The sequence below is a fragment of the Anabrus simplex genome, chromosome 4 (assembly GCF_040414725.1).
Source record: "Anabrus simplex isolate iqAnaSimp1 chromosome 4, ASM4041472v1, whole genome shotgun sequence".
NCBI lineage: Eukaryota > Metazoa > Arthropoda > Insecta > Orthoptera > Tettigoniidae > Anabrus > Anabrus simplex.
In genome coordinates this window covers 393,075,628-393,093,499 of record NC_090268.1, presented here as the reverse complement: position 1 = coordinate 393,093,499, position 17,872 = coordinate 393,075,628, and the positions used below count along the sequence as shown (strand labels likewise).

The 17,872-nt window shown below is 39.5% G+C and overlaps 1 protein-coding gene across 2 annotated transcripts in view; it reads right to left on the bottom strand.

Annotated features, from left to right (window-relative positions):
* Positions 1-233: 233 nt before the first annotated feature.
* The window catches only part of LOC136872032 (probable cytochrome P450 49a1), a 57,344-nt gene continuing 39,705 nt past the window's right edge, over positions 234-17,872 (bottom strand). Inside the window, exons 8-11 of one of the 2 annotated variants that reach the window (XM_068227304.1) lie at positions 16,710-16,879; positions 11,510-11,588; positions 2,275-2,481; positions 234-457 (exon numbers count right to left, since the gene is read on the bottom strand). In XM_068227304.1, coding sequence (XP_068083405.1) covers positions 350-457; positions 2,275-2,481; positions 11,510-11,588; positions 16,710-16,879 — 564 coding nt within the window. In that variant the 3' untranslated portion in view covers positions 234-349. The remainder of the gene's footprint in view (positions 458-2,274; positions 2,482-11,509; positions 11,589-16,709; positions 16,880-17,872) is intronic. The other variant, XM_068227305.1, reaches the window with a different exon arrangement.

The window sequence follows — 17,872 nt, the reverse complement described above, 5'->3', positions numbered from 1 at the left end:
TAGGAGTGGGAAGGAAGCGGCCGTGGCCTTAATTAAGGTACATCCCCAGCATTTTCCTGGTGTGAAAATGGGAAACCACGGAAAACCCTTTTCAGGGCTGCCGACAGTGGGATTCGAACCTACTATCTCCCGAATACTGGATACTGGCCGCACTTAAGCGACTGCAGCTATCGAGCTCGGTAAAATGTTTCTTAGAGTATGTGCTTATGAGGGGAAAGTGTTTTAATTACAAGTTCCTGATAACACATTATATATTTTAAAAAATACAATATGCTCTCAGTAAGTAAATATATTTACAATTCGATATATTGCTCTTTAGGAAGGTCAGAGGGTCGAAGGAGATGTAAGGCTATGATCTCTCTTCAAGTCTGAAGTTCAGTTTGTTTGCAATGGTGGACAAACCATGAACGTTTTCCTTCAATTCTTCATCATGCTGCAGACGAAAATTTCGGAATATCTGAAAGATATAGAACACAAGTACTTAGTAATATCCGACAGGTATAAAACGAGATTATGTAAGGACGACCAAATCGGCATAAAAAATGTTTTATTTTGTTCATGTATTTAACCACTTATAATGCAAAAGTCTAGCACGGAACTTGAAGTTTAAAAATATTTGTTCATTGATTACAGTTCACAGTGTTAATACAAAATGTTAATATTTTTCCTTTTGAGTAGCAGATATATCATAATATTATTTCAACTATTTAGCCATCACTGAAATAATTTCACAAGTGACTTTTAGCTAATTATATATATGAATTAAATAACTTTAAGATATATTTCGAGATTTAACCGTAAATTATAAAAGTCATCGATAGAGTAGAACCGAGTCGAATAGGCCGATCGCAGAAACGGAAACTAGTTTTAAGCCTTAGACAACATCTACCTGAACAACAACGGAGTTACACATGCAAACTCAGACGGTGTTTAGCTAGATGTCGTATACGTTTCAATATTCGTTCGAAATTGGTAATAGAAGTATTTTCCATTCCACTCGGCGCGTATTGCAACCAACGAAATTCGTCGGTGAACGCGCCAAACGTTAGTTATCTGTAGTCTGTCTTATATATGACACAGATATGGCTGAGCATGAATATGACTGGCCCACAGATAAGAAAATCGCTTTCTGTGAAATGCAATCTCATAAATTTATGCAGAATTCGGTGACTCGCCACCGTACGCAGAAGTGTGAGCTTTGGTTTTAGTGTAGTGTTGTTACGTTGATTGAAATCTACGAGTAAGTAGCATGAGCGAAGGATAGGTGAAACTATAGCGCTCTATAACCGTATACGTTTTACGGCCATGTAGATGTCAGTTTGCATTCAGGAGATCGTAGGTTCGAAACCTACCATCGGCATCCCTGAGGATTGTTTCCCACAGTTTCCCCGTTTTTACATCAGGCGAGTACTGGAGCTGTAATTAAAACCACAGCCGCTTCCTTCCAAGCCTTTAAAAGAAAAGAAAGACCTCACACAACCTACCGTGTATTGTCACTCTTAAGTGAATAATATAATAGAAATCCCTCCCGTTAATATGACAGTTCTCTGACGATCCGGACAAGTTATTCTGATACGGATGCAGTTGACGTGACCTATTATTCCAAGATAATTAAATTAATTTTTGCAAAGAATTGCAGTGAGGTGGGCAGTTACAGGACTGCCCCCAGTGCCAAGCTCAAGAAACTAAGTCACTAATATTATCTCTTGAAAAGTGAAATCGTACATTGAACTGTATCTCCCCGTACATTTCAAGTGAAATACTGAGATTTCGCAGCAGACGACCTGCAGGAGGTCGTCGGGTTAACCATTCTTCCCGGAATCATCTCAAAATGATAATGCAAACTATATGCCTAATGGTATATAACATCTGATTGTGATTCACTGAAAATATTTGAGGTGTTCAAACATCCCCTGCTAAACATCGGCCTTAGGTAGTGTGTAAGTGTTAACTCATGTCTTCGCAATGTGGCAGCCACACTTAGACATTGTTTAGCCGTAAACGTAACCTAAATACAGTTTATGCAATCGGTCCAATATGTCCATATGTATGTATTTTGACATAAACTAGCAGTAATCCTAAATCAAATCTTATTTTATACTTATTTTCAAGGCATCATACAGGAGTTTACTTATAATTCCTCTCTCTATTGATAATTTTAGGATCTAGGGCAAGGTGATTAGAGTTGAACTGACGGTGTACATAACCCCAGTACACAAATATCATAACCCATATTCTTCTCGAAATCTCATATACAAATATGAAGGTACTTACATTCGCAAGTAGTGTCTCTGTCTCCAGCTCAGCGAACCGCCTTCCGAGACACATTCTAGCTCCAAATCCAAAGGGCAAATATACGAAGGGATGTGCTTTCTGAAGTTGATCACTATCCTTCAGCCATCTTTCAGGGATGAACTTTTGAGGTTCCGGGAAATTTTCTTCTAGATTGCACAGTACCCTGTGTCCCGTGATGAGATCTACCTGTGGGGTTGAAGAATAAAAATATTAGGCAATTTTTAGAAGCCATCATGATGCAAAACTTTTATTTCCTACAGATACTACACGAAACATTTGCAGAAGAAGAATGAAACAGTAGAGAATATTGAACATTTTGATTTTCCAAAAACTAGTTCAAGAAATTCCTGTTATAAATTAGTGTGTACATTTTTAAGGAACTCATTCTAGAAGCATGAATTTTGTTTTAAGTTGATTTTCTCCGAATTAGCGCTTATTTGACATACCTGTTTTGAAAAATCTGCAGTTTCAAAACCATATGTTGCAGAAGGCTATGGTTTATACTAAATAAATCATGTAGTACATTTCATTCCTTAAATTGGTAACATCGCCATAAACGTTATGGCTACTTCTACCTCGGAATTCTGTTTTTAACACTAGAACGTCCGCAGCCGTCAATTTGATCGATGGGGAACTTTAATACTTTGCCATATCCATGATTTTTATTCCTATGACCGGAGGTTTACGAAATGCTCATGTGGTGAGCTGGTCTTCTCGTTAACGTTTTATTTAGACTGACAACTTCAAGCAGTGGCGTAAAAATAATCGACCTACCTAGAACGGCCGGAGCGGTCAAACTGACCGGGAATATTTTATAGATCGATGGATTCGTGTTTGAGCTACGATATTGTTATAGAATAATACAGATTTATACACAATAATGGAGCACTGCACTTTGTTAGAACTGTACAAATAAATAAGTCCGTTACGACAATGGTCTTGGTCCTGCTCAAGATAAACACATCCAACGCATTCTTTTCGCGCACTGGTGGTTGTGTTCTGGGAGTAGCATGTCTCGCCGTTCACGTGGGCTCAGTGAGCAGGAGATACTCCGTAGACTGCAAAATACTGCAGAAAATGAGTCTGGTCTTGAAGAATCCGACGATTCAGCAGGCAGTGATGATCTGGAATACATTCCACATACAATTCACAGTGATTCCGAGAGTGAAAGTGCGGATAGTGATGATGTCATGGAGTGTGATAATGAAATTTATGCACCCAAAAATACAGGAAAATCAGGTTAGTAAAAATCATGATGTAATATGACGTGATTTATTGTTAGTGCATTTATGTGATTATTTTGTTCTAGTTGTAGGGTTTCACATACGGCTTTCGTTGTTCTGTTAGTTATAGAACTTCATTTTCAGTAATATGAGGGAATTATCAAATTGCTAAAATAGTTCTTTCCCTTTTTCCAGTTGAAAGTGCACTTCAGCATTTGTCAGCTCTTCCTGAAGCTAATAGTACACTCCCTGTGAACAATGTCAGCAATCAGTTGATTGCTCGTGATGGTTTACCATGGGATGTTATTGATGTTGGTGCTTCTTCAACATCAAAACGTACTGAGCAGAACATCTTACGTGACGCTAGTGGTACTACTGCATTTGCTAAACGCAGTGTTTGTGATAATGTAGCGAGTGCTTTTCGGCTGTTGTTTGACGAATCAATTCTTCGTCATATAAAAAAATGTACTGAAGCAGAGGCTAGGAGGAGACTTCAAGAGAATATCTAGACCATTTCACTGGAAGAGTTAGATCTATTTATTGCATTACTTTACGCTCGTGGTGTATATGGTGTGAAGGGAAAACCTGTCGACTTTCTTTGGTCGAAAGACTGGGGCTCAGCTTTCTTAAGTGAGACAATGTCACGGCAGAAGTTCAAAAGTATGCGTTACCTGCGTTTCGACATGAAATCTAAAAATGTCAGAGCGTCTGCAGAATGGTAATTTTGCGCTTATATCAGAGGTCTGGAATAAGTTCATAGATAACTGTCAACTATGCTACAAGCCAGATGAAAACATGTGCATTGATGAACAATTATTTCCTACTAAACGCAGATGTATATTCACCCAATTCGTGGCAAACAAACCTGACAAGTTTGGCATCAAATTCTGGGTCAACGTGGATGTAAATTCGAAATATATCTTGAAAGCGTTTCCTTACCTCCGAAAGGACGAATTACGACCAGTTGGCCAGATTATCTGAGAATGTAGTTCTACGACTTGTTGCTCCATTCATGGACAACGGAAGAAATGTAACAACTGACAGTTTTTTTTTTACATCGGTGAGTCTTGCGGAAAAACTGAAAGAGATGAGAACAAGTATTGTGGGTACAGTGAATAAATCGCGGCGAGAAGTTCCTGAGGTAGCGCGAAATTCGAATGCAGATTTATATAGCACCTTAGTGTTGAAGCGTGGTGACACTACATTCACTGTGTATCAAGGGAAGAAACGAACGAATGTTATCATTTTAAGTACGGTGCATCCAAATGTATGTGCAGACAGCAGTCACAAAAAGTATTTGCCTGAAACAAATAAGTATTCCAATGCAACAAAATACGGAGTGGACGTAGTAGATCAAATGGCGCGCTTTTACACAACGAAAGCACCATCCCGACGTTGGCCGGTTCAGGTTTTCTACAATATGCTAGATTTTGCAGGAATAAATGCCCGAGTACTCTATATAGGTGTCACTGGAAAGAAAATTAGTCGAAGAACATTTTTGCTTCAGTTGGCTCAGGAACTAAGAGACTCGTACGTAAGGAAGAAACCACAAAAGACAGCAATACGTGTTACAGAAATATCACGAGGCATCAAGGAAGAACCTACTACAATGAAAAGGCGTCAGTGTCAGATAGCACGTTGTAATGGCAACAAAACAATGGATGTGTGCTCATTGTGTAACAAAGCTGTGTGCGGAAAATGCACGGACAAGGTCAAGAAAGAGTTTGTGTTCGTGAATTGTAATGCCAAGTAGCTAATCACAGCAAGAAAGACTTGTAGGCCTACCCTGCAGGGTGAAAGGATTTAATTCATACCAATAATGTTAAGTTCTATATTGTTGTATTGTTGTATAATTCTTATTCTTTCTTCTTTTTCCACCGCTTTTCCCACACCTGTGGGGTCGCGGGTGCAAACTGTGCCGCACATGTGGATTTGGCCCTGTTTTACGGCCGGATGTCCTTCCTGACGCCAACCCTATATGAAGGGATGTAATCAGTATTGCGTGTTTCTGTGGTGGTTGGTAGTGTAGTGTGTTGTGTGAATATGAAGAGGAAAGTGTTGGGGCAAACACAAACACCCAGTCCCCGGGCTAGAAGAATTAATCAGAGACGATTAAAATCCCCGACCCGGCCGGGAATCGAACCCGGGACCCTCTGAACCGAAGGCCAGTACGCTGACCGTTCAGCCAACGAGTCGGACGTATTGTTGTATAATAACAGTAAATAAAGCATAGTGATGACATAGTTTGGAAATATTTCCTGAGAAATTGTGCTATTATGTCGTATAATCTTTCCAAACACTAAATTTCAATACAGTGGTCAAATTGACCGCCGCGGCCGTTTTAGGAGTGCCAGAGTGTCGGCCGTTCTAGTGTTAATAATTGGTGCTTTTATTTATTGGTTTTCCATTTCAGAGTGTCGCACTCGCGATCTTAAATGTAACACGTCCCTCTGTGTCATAAACTAATAAACAATAATGTGTCCAGAAATGGAATATAAAATCTAAGTTCATAGAGCTACCCAAGTATAGGACATACCCTACAGTTTAAAGATTCTAACCACCAACCTCTTCGAAAGCCAGCAGAAGTATTACACCGATGGGGCGATTAATTTAAAGAAATATACCGTGAAGAGATCAAAATCAAATCAACATCAGTTTATTTGCAAATGACGTGTCTACCTCGGTGGGAAATAGTACACTAAAATGCATTATTATCAAGCACTAAATTTTAAATTAACAAGAGAAGAAGACATTTTCGTAGAGTAGAGTATTATACAATTTACACTAACATTTTTTATATTAAACACACAACTCATCCTTAATCAGTTTTATATTGTTTACAAAATTCTGCTTATAATATCCCCCTGTACTTACGAACATAGTCACGTCATATAGAGTGTGTGGAATTTCTTCAAACTTAATTTTACCGGGCGAGTTGGCCGTGCGCGTAGAGGCGCGCGGCTGTGAGCTTGCATCCGGGAGATAGTAGGTTCGAATCCTACTATCGGCAGCCCTGAAGATGGTTTTCCGTGGTTTCCCATTTTCACACCAGGCAAATGCTGGGGCTGTACCTTAATTAAGGCCACGGCCGCTTCCTTCCAACTCCTAGCCCTTTCCTATCCCATCGTCGCCATAAGACCTATCTGTGTCGGTGCGACGTAAAGCCCCTAGCAAAAAAAACTTAATTTTTTAATTCGTGTGGCTATTTCTAGCCGAGTGCAGCCCTTGTATGGCAGACCCTCCGATGAGGGTCGGCGGCACCTACCATGTGTAGGTAACTGCGTGTTATTGTGGTTGAGGATAGTGTCATGTGTGGTGTGTGAGTTGCACGGATGTTGGGAACTGCACAAACACCCAGCCCCCGAGCCACTGGAATTAACCAGTGAACGTTAATCCCCGACCCGGCCGGGAATCGAACCCGAGACCCTCCGGAATAAAGGCCAGCACGCTAATCATTTAGCCATTGAGCCAGACATTACTTCAGATAATATTATACAACTGCTATAAAATTAAAAAATATTGCATTTTAAAATGTATTTTCACCCATTTTCTAACCTAAGTTGCATAACGACCTGCTGCGTTTTAACCATAGCCCTTTTGCCACCACTTTTCAGAGTTCCTGAAGGCCTTCACAGCTACCGTAGTGGTCTCACAGCCCCCGAAGTCCACACTGTACTTCACCCCTACAGGCAGTCCCCTACATCGACTGTCCAGTCTCCATAGACCAGGGGATGGAATTAATATATTCACAAAAAAAAATTACTTACAATAACCTGCACTGCCCGAATGCCCTCCAACATTTCTTTTCTCTGTTGCTGCTTATTCCTCACCCACCTACAGTGAGCAGTGACACTTTTGCCCGATCTGCTCCGTCAGTTACTATTGAAGAAGTGTTAGAATCTGTAAGCCGGATCGAGAATGGCGAATCGAAAGGACCAAAATAAATACTATCTGAAGTTTCTAGTTATTGTGCGCAGTATATTCAGGTTTTGCAGATATAACTATATCATTTGGCATATTAGAAGGCTTCATGTCCTAAGCCCAGCCATTTACAGAAAAGCGCTATTAAAATTTACTATTTTCTCGGCAACAATGCCATGTTGTCGGAAAATTGATGACCCTCATTTTAGACAGATCACTTTTACACGTTAATCTACAGACGTAGGTTTGGGTAACAGACGGTGATTGGAAAAATTAAAGCATTTATACGGCGTATTGCTTTTAGTGCCGGGAGTGTCCGGTGACATGTTCGGCTCGCCAGATGCAGGTCTTTGGATTTGATTCCCGTAGGCGACGTGCGCGTCGTGATAAGGATGAAATAATGTTGAAGACGACACATATACCCAGCCCCCATGCCAGGGAATCAATCAGTTATGGTTAAAATTCCCGGCCCTGCCGGGGGTCGAACCGGGGACCCCTGTGACCAAAGACCAGCACGCTAACCATTTAGCCATGGAGCCGGACGTAGATTTGGGTAACAGACGGTGATTGGAAAAATTAAAGCATTTAAATTGGTGAAATGAAATGGCGTATTGCTTTTCGTGTCGGGAGTGTCTGAAGATTTGTTCGGCTCGCCATAGACCCAGCCCCCGTACCAGAGAAATTAACCAATGATGGTTAAAATTTCCGACCCTACCGGGAATCGAACTCTGGAGCCCTGTGACCAACGGACAGCACGCTAACCATTCAGCCATGGAGCCGGACATTTAAATTGGTACACTGTTAGCAATAGGTAACATAGGACTATGGTATGAAATATGTGAAATATATGCTCGAGTCATGCCTTTGCTGGCAAGATGTGGTGCTTACAGTGCACTATGTCTTTTGGTATGGGCTAGAATAAAATTTTTACTTTCATTGACCTGTCTCAGTCTTATACTTGGCTTTGACAATATAAAAGTGGCTGAGAAATGAGTGACGCTACTAATGCCATTCCTTATGCAGCCAGTCCCTGCTATGAATTGTGTGAAAATGTCACTCATAGGGTCGATTGGTGCACGCATTTCAGTGGGCTTGGCAGACTCATGTGCAATTGCAACTTCTGGCTCAGTGAGGAAAGCAACGGAAAACTACCTCACTCCTCATTTCCCTAGTACGTCTCTTCAGTGACACCTAGGCCATCTATGACAGCTAATGGTGAACCTGTTGAGGACCCAACCAGCCTTCGGGCTGAATACCCAACATACGTACATACATACATACATGCTTGAGTCGTCAACTTATCAACGTGTCATGTGTGATTAGTTCTATTTTTCCGTATTGATGGTTTGCGACTCACAATTGCAGAACGCCATTAATACGCGGCGATGTTGACAATTCCGCATTAATACATCCACCGTGGGAAGCAGTCTGGAGGCTGCATACCAAAATCAAGTACGTTTGCCGGGAGTTTACCCAGCGTGGCTTCGCTTTTTGCTCCTTATGAGAGATGAGAGATTTGGAGGGAGGCATCTCATTCGACTGTAAGATTGCTGCCAGTGCGCGTCGCGTGTCTGTATTTGTGATTGCGCCATAAACTGTTGTCTAAGCAGATACTTTGATTACTTCTTGAGCGTTCGGGCTAACTTCATTCAGAACTGTAAAAATGTGAACAATAGTTTTTTTTATCACGAGATTAGATTTGATTTTGTCGTAGTGCAGTCAGGAACTCATAATTGATTGATCAGAAACTTTGCTATTTTCATAGACTAGAAGTGATGGCAGAAACTCCTCTCTGATGTGACTCTGGAGGAATTAGACCGACCACGTACTCGCTTGATAGAATCAAGGACGGCATGGAAATGACTGGGCTCAGATCTGAAGGTGCTCTTGACAGAAGGAAGTTATCCCGGCACCCCTGCGAAATACACACTGGGAAAAGGAGAGAGATAAAATAATTATGAGAAGCCATCGAAACAAAATTATAGGAAAATATATTTTAATTATTGAATTTCCCAATCTTGTATTACATTACTCGTTTTAAACATCGTTTATAGTAAGAAAACAAGCATTCATCGTACTAAAGTCATAAATATAACTTAATTTTAGCTTAGCTTATATTCATCTAATATTGCATAGGCTATGAAGGAATTTGCTAAAGACCGGGCTGAGTGGCTCAGGCAGTTGAGGCGCTGGCCTTCTGACCCAAACTAGGTAGGTTCAAACTTGGCTCATTCCGGCGGTATTTGAAGATGAGCAAATTGGTAAACCTCGTCTGGATAGATTTACTGACACGGTACTAAATTTCGGCACCTCGGCGTCTCCAAAAACCTTAAAAGTATTTAGTGGTACGTAAATACAATAACAGTATTATTATTATAAATATGCTAAAGCTAACAGGTATCACGTCACTGTAAATAGCGAGCATTATCCACAGTACGATTCTTAATGACATAGTTGTTAAATCAGAAGTAGGTCCTGCCTGCAAGACTCTTCGATCTTATAAACGGCATTCTGAAACAAATCTGCGATATAAGATTTAATAACAAGTAAACCAAAGTTATAGGATGCACCTATGATGGCAATTAGAAAGCTTGTTGGAAGGTGACAAATTTGAAAATGCAAAATAGTTCATGTACCAACGCAAGCCCATAATGTCAGATGGAAGGGGTCAAAAGGAAATTACAACCAGGACATCACGAACGAAGTAAGAACTTAACAAAATGGAAAGCCTACTAACATCTACAACTATGTCGCTAACACGGAAACCGGACGAGTTGACCGTGCGGTTAGTGGCGCGCGGTTGTGAGCTAGCATCCGGGAGATAGTGGGTTCGAATCTCACTGTCGGCAGCCCTGAAGATGGTTTTTCCGTGGTTTCCCATTTTAGAGCAGGCAAATGCTGGGGTTGTACCTTAATTAAGGCTACGACCGCTTCCTTCCAACTCCTAGTCTTTCCTATCCCAACGTCGCCATAAGACCTATCTATGTCGGTGCGATGTAAAGCCACTATCAACAAAAATCTGACACGTAAAACATTATAAAATCATACGTATTCATATGCATCGAGCGTCACTGCAGACGTCTGCGTTGGACAGAAAGAAAAAGGAAATAAGAAGTACTCCTTCTAATACAAGAAAGGTACAGCTCCCTAAATGACATTGATAAGACACTCTAATTGGTACAGCACTTTACTAGAAGAATGTGTTGAAGGCAACACATCCAGAGGAAGAAATGGAGCTGCATTTCTTCTCCAGCATAAACAACTGGCGGGAAGTAGATAGCCAATGCACTACTTCCATGTTGCCGACCGTTAATTAAGTTGACAAGAAGAAGAAGAAGAAGAAGACTTTAAAAAATTGTCAGGTCTAGACCACGTAAATATCGGCTTGTATTCGGGAAATAGTGGCTTCGGACCCTACTGTCGGCAGCAATGAAGATGGTTTTCACACCAGGCAAATGTTGGGGCTGTACTTTAATTACGGCCACGCTGACTTATTCCCACTCCTAGACCTTTCCTATCCTATCGCATCGTCGCCATAACCTCTGTGTCGGTGTGACGTAAAGCAATTTATATTTTTAAAATATCAAAAGTTTCAATTTCAAATGCTATAGAGACACAGGGACAAAACTTGAGAAGTTTTCTCATAGATGATATAACTGGCAACTTTAAATGACAATCAGTATCATAGTCACCTCTATTTTTTGTGGAATCCGATCCACAGGGAATTCATTTCATAATTACTACGTCAATTGACGTGACTTAGAAATCTGTCCACCATTCGGAGAACCCTCTGACCATCACAACCCTCGGTCATTTTACATCAACTTACTAGATTTTAAATGTAACATTGTTAATTGTTTCATTGCAAACAGTCAGACTCTTATGATTTCACTGAAGGACGCAGTGTAGTTTTCACCAGACACGCAACATATCATGTATTTTGAAACACTGAGGCTTGATACAAAACAATCAAAGAAGCTCCGACAGTTCCGTGAAACCCAATATATTTTGAAATATGTACATCTTACGGAGAATCTGAAGTTTCAGGTGCGCAATTTATTTCAACTTACCCCTTTCGGAATTAGGTAGTTGCCAATGACCATATCGGAGTGCGATTCTCTGAAGTTCGCTGGGGTGATGGGTGCAATTCTGTAAGATACAGTGGTACATCAATATGAAGTACGTCATTGCAATTCATCAACAATGAACATATAATATACTTTGCGCTAGTTAGGTTAATCGCTCACATCTAGGAAACAGTCAACAAAGAGAAAGCCTTTTTAAAACACTGAGGTACAGATTGCTCCGTTTCAAAATTGTCGCTGTACCAACTAAAATGATCTACAGCTCTTATTATTCCACTGCTAAATCTATATACAAAGTCATAATTGCCTGAAAAATATGAATTGAATAGTCTGAGAAGTTGATACACAGATTTTATCCAAATCGTCGTCCATTTTGACCAAATGGGCAACCCATGTGACACCGAAGTTTGCGGCAAACTTGCTGGCATAAGTTCCTTACTTTAAAGCCAGTTTTCTGGTATTGGAACACAGTGAAGTATAAAGAAAGTGCATGTGGTATATTAGCATTTAACTTTGATGATTACATGGATTTTTCCAACCAATACTTAGTACTGTATAGTACTGTGATATTGAAAACATGAGTACTATATTAAACATTCTTTATTAATAACTGTAATAATAAATATAAAAATACGTCCCGTACCTTGTCTGTTGTGTGTTTGGTCGTCAGTTCATAGACAGCTTTGTTACAGATCTCCATGCCACCGTGTTCTGTGCCAAATATTTCACTCTACATAACTAGTACATTCTAAATATACTCTAATCTGTTTGTCGTATGCATACCTTGGTCTACGCCAACCGTTATTAACGCCAAAAATGCCCCATAAACTAACAGATTAAGTCCTGGGTGTCTTTAAATGTGGAGGCTCCCTGGCCGGTTCGCCCGTAAGGACGTGGGTTCGAATCCCCGCCAGGAAGTCATAAATTTTAAGAAACTAGATTTCCACTTCCGGAGGTGCACATGGCTCTGAGGTTCATTCAGCCGACTCTAGAAATGAGTATCAGGTTAATTCCTGGGGGCAAAGGCAGCCGGGCGTGGAGCTAACCACTCTACCCCATCAAGTGCCGAGGTTACGGATAGTGGAAGCCTTTACCTTCCACCCCTCCAAGGGCCTTCATGGCCTGTACGGAGATGACTTTGCTTTGCTTGTCTTAAAATGTGCCCTACCATTCTGTCTCTTCCTCCAAAACGTCCTCCTCCCACCAATTTGATTAATTATACCAACATTCGTGATCTCAACTCAGCATTCTTCAGTTGTAACACCTCATTCAAAAGCTTGTGTTCTCTTCATATGTTTCACTTCCGTACGACGTGACGTTCCGGAAGAAAGTCTTCAAGAACGTCTTTCTAATTCTCTTTTCTGACTGAAGGAATTCCTTGCGTGTGCTAGTCTGCGTTTTATGTCCTCCATACTTCTGTCATCGTTAATTATTCTAATATACAAGTAACAATATTCCTCTGCTTCCCTTTAACAGATCATTTCTTAATCTAATATTTCCCGCATCACTGACTTCGTTCGGCTGCACTTCAATACTTTCGTTTTAGACATTTATTTTTCATCCTGTACTCCTTCTCCAAGGCTGTGTCCATCCCGGTTAGCAACTCTGCAGACTCAGGTAAAATAACAATATAATTGGCAAGTCTTAGAGTTTTTTCTTCCTCTCTTTGCACTGCATTCCCTTTCCAAAGTCCTCGTTGAATTCCATAACCAGCTTTTCTCTATAAACTTAAACTAAAAAGGAGCAGGGACAAACTGTAACCTCGCTATCTATGAATTACTGCTAATTTTACATAGCCCTCGATTCTTATCACTATCGGGCAAGTTGGCCGTGCGGTTAGGAGCGCGCAGCTGCGAGCTTGCATCCGGGAGATAGTGGGTTCGAGCCCCGCTGTCAACAGCCCTGAAGATGGTTTTCCGTTGTTTCTCATTTTTACAGCAGAAAAATGCTGGGGATGAATATTATTTAAGGCCATGGTCACTTCCTTCCCACTCCTAAGCCTTTCCTATCCCATCGTCGCCATAAGACCTATCTGTGTCGGTGCGACGTAAAACAAATTTTAAAAAGAAGATTCTTAACACAGCAGACTGATTTTCTTATATATTGTAGATAATCCTCCTTTCTTTGCATCGAATCCTAATCACATTCAGAATCTCAAATACCTTGGTTCAATCAACATCATCTAGATCTACGAATACCATATATGTGGGCCTGTCGTTTTTAACTCTAAGATCAGAGGAAAGATCATGAATGCTTCACATGTTCCTGCATTTCTTCTCAAGCCAAACTGGTCTTTTCCCAACTCAATTTCAACTTATCCTTCCATTCTTCTGTAAATAATACTTGTTAAAAGTTTGCTTGCCTGAGTTGCTAAAGTAATGGTGCGGAGGTTTTCATACTTGTCAACATCTGCTTTATTGGCATAACAATATTCTATGTAAAATCGGATGACACTTCTCTTGTATCGTACATCTAGCACACTAAACAAAATAACCTCATTATGCCAGTTTCTCTTCACGCGATCAGAAATTACGAGGGTGTACCATAAATTACATGTGCCTTGTTCGTATTTAGGTCTTTCAAAGCTCTGTGTAATTCTGACCTGGAAGCTGAGTCTTCCATATCATCAGCATCAACAGCTTCCTCTTGTTCCAGAAACTCGTCATCTACTTCTTCCCCTGATATAAATGTTGAATAGGTTCCTGTCATATTTTTGCCTTGGTTCCTTATCCTGTAAGTGGTTTATCATCCAAGCTATTCATACACCTAGTAATCCTTTCTCCAAAGGTACTCTTCATATTCCTTCCTTACAACCATACTACCTTCAACATATTCTGTTTATCTAATAAAACTTTCCAGTCTGCCAGACACTCAAACATGTTTCGTTCTACAAGAACATCCTCAGATTCTGTCAAACCACTTAAATTATGTGCATATACTGTACAGTATAGTTTACGTAGTATAAACTTGTCAATAATATGGAGTTAGGTGATAATATGAACCATATGTGAGCAAAACATGATTGTATGGGAAACGACCAACACTGTACAATGAAATATTTTATCTGTTGTCACCTCTCACTACAGCGGATCTGTTAACCTGAGAGAGGAGCGGTTTTGAGCCTAGCTAACAGTTCCTCGGGGAGGGGCAGAGGTAGGAGAGGGGCGTGTGTAATGATGGGGATCTTTCCTATTGCTTGGAGGAGAGCAGGTTGAGGCCTTCATCCTAAAGCTAGCGACAGTAACAAGGTGTTGGTCGTTTCTCATACAATCATTTTATGCTCACATATGATGTATCATATTACGTATATCACCTAACTCCAAATCATTGACAAGTTTTCACTACTTAAACTATACTTCACGTATATGCACATAATTTAAGTGATTTGATAGAATATGAGGATGGTCCTGTAGAACGGAACATGTCATTCTTTATATATAATATGTGATTTTTACAGGTATGCTTTTAGTGTTTTAATTTACATTTGAAATTGTTGTAGGCCTGAGGGACTGGAAAGTTTTTATTAAATTAAATAAGTCGACACCGAAAATATGGTTCCTTTCTTAACAAAAGAAAGAAAATCAACATCTTCAACATTTCTCTTTCAGCCATTATTTTTTAGATGTCCTCCACTTTCTGTCCACATTCTTTAATCGCCTGTGTTGGTTTCTACCCTTCTTATTTCATCTAATCTTGTAATTCCGCTGTTCTTATCAGTTCTATTTTCTCTTGAGCTATCACTGATACTTAATGGACCATGCACTTCTTCCTAACAGCTCTCCAGCAGCATTACTGATCTGATTCTTCAAGACTATCCACTCTTCATCTATTGTATTTCCTTCACTCTCTTCACTTAGTCATTGTGCATTTCTTGCATTTCATTTCTCATTTTCTTCAACTTCAGAGGGCATTTCATGACTAACAAGTTCTGGTCAGGGTCCACGTCTGCTCCTGGGGAAGTCTTGCAATCCATCATCTGGTTTCTGAATCTCTGTCTAATCATAATGAATTCTATTTGATACCCTTCTGTGTCTCCAAGTTTTTCCAAGTATTTAGCCGTAGTTTCTGATGTTTGAATCAAGTATTATTAAGGAACAAATTATGAACTATGCTGAATTCTATAAACCGACTTCCTATATCATTCCTTTATCGCGTTCCAAGTTATCCTACTACATAACCTTACTTCCCTTGGCCTACAACTGCATTCCAGTCTCCTATCACAATTATACTTTAACCTTTTTGTTTACATAATGCGTTTCATCATCTATTTATTCATGCATTCTTTCAATTTTTTCAGCATCTGATGAACTGGTCATCATATAGACCTGCACTATTGCGGTGTGCCTTGCCTTGACAACAATATTCCGTTCACTATGATGGTCATAGTAGCTGTTGATGATCAAACCAGTCTTCGGGTTGAATACTCAACATTCACATTTTGAATGTTAATAATGGTTGTAATGCCATAAAATAAATATAGCAAAGGTAAATTATTATCATTTAAAATGCAATATGGAAGGAAACTTACCAAAATACCTTATTAGATTAGTGACAAATTGATATGCTAAATATGGTAAAACAGAAGCTTTGCTAATATTTATAGTGAAGGAAGCTTAACACGCGATCAAATTAAACGATGCTACGGTTCCAGAGAGTATCAGAGAAAGTTACTCTGGAAATCATTTTTGAAAATGGCATGGAAAAACTAATTTTTAATTAGTTAATATATTAGTGGAGTAGCTGCACTCCAATATATTATTTTTCCATTAAATAAATAGTGCAATTTGAAAAATTGCATGTGATAAAATGATAGCACAAATGTACACTATTTGCATTTTACGCATAAGGAAAAGTAAGTATCACCTTACAGATATACCAGTCACTGGTTTGATGACTGTAGCGAGAAGTGCCATCCGGAAATTGTTTTGCAGCCGTCTATCCTTCATCACTAAAAAAAAAATTTAGATCCCTAAAAGGTCAATCTCCATTAGGAACCATACATACGGATCTTAAAAGTCACTTGTTCCTTTTTCTATGATCACCGGTATTCCATTTATAAAAAGAGTAGGTTCATGTCTAACCAAATTTCTGTGATACACTTTGGATTTATTATAGCCTTCGGGTGGTGTAGAAATAATGTAATATTTAAAACAAATTAAAAAATACTTAGCAATAAAAGTAATACCTTGCTGTTTCCTTGAGACAGGCTTTAAGATACTTCATATCTTCCAAATTATTCGCAGTAATTTGCTGATCTTTACTTGGCAATATTCTTTTAAGTTCTTCATAAAGGATCTCTTGTTTGTCTTGGTTTCTTGATAGAAAGTGAGATACTTTTGCAGAGAAGTTAGCAGTCTGAAAAGGAAACGAATTTAATTAACTTTCGACTATTTAAAATATTTGCACACTGCCGGATTGTCTGATCCCAATCAATGTATCATTGTTTAAATACATATTTCTGTATTATAAAACATAGTGTCTGCTATTAATTTAATAAATGACTTAATCCTGACTTAACTGACATTATACTAATGTTATAACTATAAAGTATACGTTAACAGGGATTTTTATGGAGTTTGGAAATTTATACATTTTATATTAATTTACATATTTCTAATAATTTGAAATTTTCTAATGTTATTTTATTATTCTTTTTTTGCTAGTTGCTTTACGTCGCACCGGCACACATAGGTCTTATGGCGACGATGGGGCAGGGAAGGGCTAGGAATGGGAAGGAAGCGGCCGTGGCCTTAATTAAGGTACAGCCCCAGCATTTGCCTGATGTGAAAATGGGAAACTACGGAAAACCATTTTCAGGGCTGCCGACAGTGGGGTTCGAACCTTCTAATGTTATAAAACGTAACACTATTAAATATATTTTCAGGTGTACACTTCTTGCAAATTTGGGAATTAGAGTTGTTTTTGAACATCGATTTGTATTCAGGTCGACTTTGCTGTACAGTACAATATCTCAAGATATGATATTCAACAGTTTGAAGAAACAAACCTAGTGTTCGAGGATTGCTGGTAAGAGCAGGTGGGAACTATGGAAGTGACAGCACTCAGATTTAGGGATGAGTTCAGTGGATGGCCTGTGCGTGGTGATTGGATCATGTGAGAAGTTTGGAGAAAGATTTGTTTCCTGGGATATAATAGACTCGGCAAAGGAGGGTAAAACGAGCAAAGGGAGACCAAGGTGATGAAGGTTAGACTAAAAAGTTCATGATATGAAGATGGGAGGAGTGTAACTAAACGATCCCACGGAGCTGGCAGCAAATAGAGAATAGTTAATTAACAGATTTTTAAAGACTAAGCATTGCTAAACAATCTAGAACTCACAGTCAACGG